Source organism: Acanthisitta chloris, unplaced genomic scaffold (assembly GCF_000695815.1).
Source record: "Acanthisitta chloris isolate BGI_N310 unplaced genomic scaffold, ASM69581v1 scaffold2550, whole genome shotgun sequence".
NCBI lineage: Eukaryota > Metazoa > Chordata > Aves > Passeriformes > Acanthisittidae > Acanthisitta > Acanthisitta chloris.
In genome coordinates, this window is record NW_008649798.1 from 83,809 (window position 1) to 90,661 (window position 6,853).

At 37.6% G+C, this 6,853-nt stretch overlaps 1 protein-coding gene across 1 annotated transcript in view; it reads left to right on the forward strand.

The window, feature by feature from the left end:
- Window positions 1–6,853, forward strand: part of TTC27 (tetratricopeptide repeat domain 27) — a 105,346-nt gene that overhangs the window by 83,247 nt on the left and 15,246 nt on the right. Inside the window, exons 11-12 of the mRNA XM_009072037.1 lie at window positions 1,588–1,686; window positions 3,393–3,445. Coding sequence (XP_009070285.1) covers window positions 1,588–1,686; window positions 3,393–3,445 — 152 coding nt within the window. The remainder of the gene's footprint in view (window positions 1–1,587; window positions 1,687–3,392; window positions 3,446–6,853) is intronic.

Here is a 6,853-nt window from a genome sequence, read left to right on the forward strand (position 1 = left end):
TCTTTTCTACATTGGCATTTAGAATGGAGAAGTGTCTGGGTTTATTGCACTAGGTAGTACGACCTGGAATGATTTTGTAGTACCTTATAAAATGTTCTGTTTTATTTTGACTGCATATGTTTAAACAGCATAATGCTGTCAGAAAATGTTTTTGTCAATGTACTTAGGATTTAATAATTTTCTGAATTACAGAGCTTTTCTAAAAGGTAGTACTGCTTAACTTGCAGCTCTGTGAGAATTAACCATGTGGTAAATCAGGAACTTGCTGCTGAAGAGCTATGAAAATAGATGTTTATTTTGCTGTAATTTATACCTTCATCTGATACTATGTAGAATAGAATAGACTATTTCAGTTGGAAGGGACCTACAGTGATCATGTAGTCCAACTGCCTGACCAGTTCAGAGCTTACCAAGTTAAAGCATGTTGTTAATGGCATTGTCCAAATGCCTCTTAGATGCTGACAGTCTTGGGGCATCACCCACCTCTCCAGGGTGCCTGTTCCAGTGTTTGACCACCCTCTCAGTAAAGAAATGTCCAGTCTAAACCTCCCCTCATGCAGCTTGAACCATTCCCACACATCCTACCACTGGACAGCAGGCTCAGTGTGAGTCAGGAGTGAGCCCTGGCAACCAAGAGGGCACCACATCCTAGGGTGCATCAAACACAGCATAACCAGCAGGTCAAAAGAGGTGATTATCCTGATGTGTGCAGTGTTGGTGCAGTCTCACCTTGAGCACTGTAGTTCTGGACCCTGTGATTTAAGAAGGATGTGAAGGTCTTTGAAAGCATCCAGAGGAGAGCAACAAAGCTGGTAAAAGGGCTGACTGGAGGGAACGTCCTATGAGGAAGCGACTGAGGACTTTGGGCTTGTATAGTTTGGAGAAAAGGAGGCTGAGGTGTAACCTTATTGCTCTCTACAGTTTCCTGAGGAAAGGAAGTGGAGAGGAAAGTGCTGAAATCTTCTCTCTGGTGGAATCTGCATGGATGAGAGTTACTTGGTTGTGACAACTAAAGGCTTGAAATGTGAGATTATTGAACTGGTGAAGTTCTGTTCTCTGTGCAAGGCATTATTTAAATACATTTCTGTCTGAAAACAGTGCATTCTGACCTCAAGAAGACTGATATTCTGACAAGTAGAAAGAGCTATAATTTTGAAGTGTTCATGTTTGGTCATGAGAGTTGTTTTTTGGAAAATGTGATTTCGTTGAAATCTATTTCCTAGTGTTTACTATTTGACCTATTTGTAATTCTGTAAAGTGAATGAATAGTTAAAGCAAAATACACAAACTTCTACATAGCTATCATTTTCTTCTCTATATGAAGATGCACTGTTAAAGAGCACTTCACAAATGGTTTAGTGGTCTTTATGTAGTCAACACCTTTGTTTACCCATATTTATTAAAAGTTTGAACCTAAAGTTTTCCTATAATCTGCATACAGGATATTATGTTTTCCAGTACAATGCTATCATAGTTAAAGGCCAGGTAAAATCAACAAGACTTGTATGTTTGTTCACCCAGGCAGAATTATTTCTTTTGTGCAAAAATATCTGTGAATATATGTAACCATTCATGTTTTCTCTCCAGCTCGGTGTATGGTTTTCCTTGGGCTGCGCATACATTGCTTTAGAAGACTATGAAGGTGCTGCCAAAGCATTTCAGCGCTGTGTGACATTGGAACCAGATGTATGTGCTTTTCAACAAGCAGTTCAGATGGCTTATCTAAAAGCAACAAGGATGTTTTCATTATAAACAAGCAAAGCAATAATGAAAAACTTGTTTAAACCTCAGCCCTTTGAATAAATTAAACTTGTGCATGAAGGATATATTTTTGTCATGAGGCATCATAAAAATACTTGCCCAACATTTAACTTTGTTCAATATGAGTGTGTGAATGTTAAAATACATTTGAGAAATTCCTTTATGCTTGCCTACATTGCTCAAACAGAGAAAACAGAATGAGTAGATTGTGAAGAGAACTAAAAAGAGAGAGAAAACAAAAAAAAATTAAATTTAAATACTTAGTCATCTAAGTAATCAAATTATCCTAAAAAAAAGTCAAATAAGTTGGATGACAGGTAAATTTGTAACTTTGTAAATTTCTTCATGGGCAGAGAATGGAACTTAGTAATTTTTTCAGGGCACAGGGCAAGCATGTGTACAATATTGCTGCTTGTGCATTGAGACAGTTAGAGGTGTCAGCTGCAGTACCTCTCTGGAATACACTGGCAATACTTCTGTCAAAAGGCCTGACTGCCAGCATGTTGCTTGCTTGATAGAAACTATTACTCATTCTTTTCTCTTGGGGAAAAGAATGAGAGAGAAATGAAAGGTTACAGGCCACTCTTTTTTCTTTATTATAAAATGAAATAAATTCCTTGGAGAAAAAAATGTACATGCAGACAACTGAATTTAAATTGAATTCTTAGTTTAGTATTTATATTTTTTGTTCAGTACAGTAGATTTACTTCCAAGTAAATACTAAAATTGTGTTCACATATCTCTTTAGGGCCTGTATTCGTATAACCAAGCCAACTGACCTCTCAGTGGGTTAAGTGGTGGGTTTTTTATGGGTGAAGGGTGCTGGACTGGCTCTCAGTTATGGAGGTGAAACCTGTCTTTATACAGTGATCCGCAGCTGTGTATTGACCCTGTTAATGAATTAAGTCTCAAAAAGGTTTCCCAATATGATTTAAATGCTCCTTAAGCCTGAAGACAGTCTTCAGTACCAGCATACATACATCCAACAGTGCATTGCAGTGCTCAAGTTCTGTTCTTCAAATCTATTCCAGTTCTCACTTTGCTGAATTCAGGGGTTCAGTGGCTTCACATTTATAGCAGTGTAAGGCAATGGGCAGGAATCATCTCTGTACACAGCTCTGCTGGTTTTACCTGGGAAAAGATTATCTGAGCACTCTGTAGTCCTTTTCAGCTCAAACGGTTGATAAACTCTGTTAGTTTTGCCTTAGATCAATTAGAGGGCATTCAGATCCCTTTTAACAGATAGTGGTGCAGGTGAGGAGCTCCCAGCTAGTGAGAAGCAGTGAGCTCCTGGGAGCACTGACCTTTCCAGCCATCTCAGCTAGATCCAGGAGAGGATGCCTATTTACAGTTTAGACTGAAGACAAGAGCTGACTTAGTGTATTCCAACCACAAGACAGTTAATTGATATTTATAAACCTGTAGTTGTAAATATTTATTTCTGTATTTCAATTTTAATATAATAATTTCTATTTCAATGTAATATTTTGACTGCCTTGTAGAAAATATGTGTCAATATGTGTGATTAGTAACATCAGTGATGTTTGACAGTAGTTTCATTTGCATATTTTTATCAAGTAAGCACAATATAAGTGAATAAATTTTTTGCTACTCTCCTTTTATCATTCCAGAATGCTGAGGCCTGGAACAATTTATCAACTGCTTATATCAGATTAAAGCAGAAGTAAGTACTTTGAAAGGATTAGAAGTTACTGCTTCCAAAACAAATAACTGGGATTTGCTTTGTTTTTCTTTGACATTGAGATTTTTATTCTTATAAGGTGCTTATCTCATATCCTGTAATACTTAACCATTCAGTTATCTCTCCCAGGTTAAATCACTGGCAACCATTTTACAGGAAGTAGTTTCATAAGCTTTACACAAGTCAGAACCTCTCTATACACTTTATTGTGAAAAGTATTTATGATGTAGTAAGTACAACCAGTGCAAAACCTCCGTAACAAAGTAAAAAACTCATTTGACTATGAAGAAGATAGGTTCAGTAAAAGCAAACTATATATTCAGACCTATGTAATTTAATACTATATTATTCTCAGTAGATTTAAGGGAAAACCAGACAGTTTGGGTTTTATATTGCAAAAGCAGATCAAAATCTGCATGCACACTAGCTTGATGTTCTTTACCCTCAAAATCAGTGATTAGTACAGGAAGCTTTGGCCTAAATAGACCACCTTTCTTATTTTGTATTTCAATTCAATGTAATAAAAGTATACCTGGAAGAACTTAATTTTAAGAATTTCCACACAGAATCATAGAATCAGCCTGGTTGGAAGAGACCTCAAAGATCATCAAGTTGAGCCCTACTGTCATTACTAGACCATGGCACTAAGTGCCACATCTAGTTTCGTCTTGAAAACCTCCAGGGATGGTGAATCCACCACCTCCCCAGGCAGCCCATTCCAGTGCCTGATCACTCTCTCCATAAAAAAATCTCTTCCTAATATCCAACTCAAACCTCCCCTGATATACACGTAATAACTTGTCCCCAAAGAACGAAACAAAAGAATAAGGTAAATTATTTTAAAAAAACCTTCCTTGAAAACTCACATCAGTTTATATGTTAAGTCAGGAGGCAAACTTAAAAAAAGAGAGAAAGCATAGTAAATTTACATAAAAGGGTAATAATTGATATTTATAAACCTGTAGTTGGTAATATTTATGTATTCCAATTTTAGTATAATAATTTCTATTTCAATGTAATATTTTGACTGCCTTGTAGAAAATTTGCATCAATATGTGTGATTAGCAACATCAGTTGATGATGTGGTATCAAAAGCAGTAAAGGAGGGGGCATGTTTCTGAGGATTTCAGAAAGGAAAACAAAAGTAAGATATTTAAGTTGTTTTCTTTCACCTCCTCAAAAACTCAAGCTTTACTCCAACCAGACTTTTAAATCAGTGCCACTCATGGGTTGTGCATTTGGCCAAGGCTTAGTAGTGTCTCATACAACAGACAAATATAAAATATGTGCTTTTTTTGACAAGTGTATGCAAACAACTTGCTAACACCCAAACGAAAGGGGTTTTGTTAGTTTTGGGGGCTGTTTGCTTTTTTAGGAGTCCACAAGTTTTGTGTATTCTGAATTTCCTCCAGAAAAAATTAATTCTGATTAAAACAGACTTTATGCTTCAGTTTACCAGAAAAACTTCACTGAGTGCCAGGAGGGCTTTGAAATCCAGGTCTCAGATTTCTCAGAACAAACTGGGACTGGCCCTGTGTCCTTTGGGTTAAAGATTCTTGGTTTCCAAGATACAATGATGCACTGATACTGCCTCCTGTTTCCTGTTTGGATATGAATTGGTTTAACTGGTTAAGGATACTCCATCATTATATGATCTGTTAAATATATAGGGGATTTGTTTTGAGGACTTTATTAGCATAGCAAGAATCATGATTTGTGGAGTATGATTTCCACCCCATCCCTTTGGTATCTTGACTACATTTCACATTTCCATTTTATTGGCATCTGCCCTCTGGATAACTTATGAACATTTTTTGGGGAAGATGGGGGAGATGATACAGGGTAATCCTGCAGATGTTGAAGAGTAGTTATAGAAAGAGTTTCTCAGTGGGGTACATCATTCAACCAGAGCATCTTCCAGCCTGTCAGAGAACTTTGACAGATCCCAGCTTCCATAGTAGCAAAATACACAGAGGAAGGAGCAGGTCTCTGTTCTTTTCTCATAGAGCCGATCAAAATCATAGTCTGAAATCCCTTAGTGAGACTGTTAACAGTGGAGCAGACTCAACTGTAAGCACATTTACAGCATACTGTCTATCAGCATAGCAGAAGAGAGGAAAAGGGGAATGAACATGAGAAGAATCTGCTTGTGGACTGTTCTGTGTAGCTATGCCAAATGACCTGTTTTCCTTAAATAATTTTGCTCTGTCAGTCACTCTCTTTGTGTGTATTTGGTAACTCTTAATATTATGGGCTTAGATTGGCAGTTATTTACATTTTTCCTTGACCCAGCCATTCCAAACTTTTAATGGCCTGGGATACTTACACTCTCTTGGATCCTCTTTTTGAAACTCAACCAACAATTCTTTGGGCTATCTTTCTTTAGAGACAGCACTTTTAACTACTTACTCAAGCAATAGAGCAAGTGAACTGCAGATTTTGATAACAGGCCATGTTTATATGATATTTATTAAGAAGAGATTTATTGTCATGTCTTCCCAACTAAGATTTTTTACTAGCCTAGGAAAACTGTTTCGAGTTTTTATTCAAAGGAGTCTGTTCCTTTGTAGTTTTTTACATATTATGACTGTATGCTGCAGTCTATTAGAAAGAACCACATCATTCTAATTTTCTAGCAAAGCTTTTTTTGTCAAAGTTTTACATTTATTGGAGCCTTTGGCAGTATGTTTAAAGCTTTAACCAGTAAGCACCCAACATATACTGCAGATGGCATGCTCCTTACCAGAGAATGCCATTACTTATCTCCTTCAGTAAGGGAATGGTCAAGAGTTATCTGCAGTGGATCCATATGAAAGAATAAGGATGCTTTGTGACTTCACTGTGATTTTATAGGAATTGTGCGGTCCACCTTTATTCCCCAACACCTTCTAACACCTTCTCCTGCCATGATGAGATGGTTCACTGGGCAGCACCTTAGGTGAAGGACCAAGTAGTGTTTGGGGCCACTCTGACACATGTGTACTGAGCAGCATAGCATCAAGGAGCAGAGAGTATAAGTAAACCTTCCAGCTGACCAAAGAAAAGAAAGAATTGAAAATGCTGGGCTTCTGTGCAATGGGTATGCATGTTTACCATGTGCAAATGTTTAAATAAATCACAAAAAGCTGTTAAGTAACCTTCCTTTGTGTGTTGTGGTTTAACCCCAGCAGCAGCCAAGAACCACGCAGCCGCTCACACACTCCCCCACCAACGGGATGGGGGAGCAAATCAGAAGGGTAAAAGCTACAAAAACTCATGGGTTGAGATAAAGACAGTTTACTAGAGAAAGCAAAAGCTGCACACACAAGCAAAGCAAAACAAGGAATTAATTCACTGCTTCCCGAAGACAGGAGGTGTTTAGCCATCTCCAGGAGAGCAGGGCCCATCACG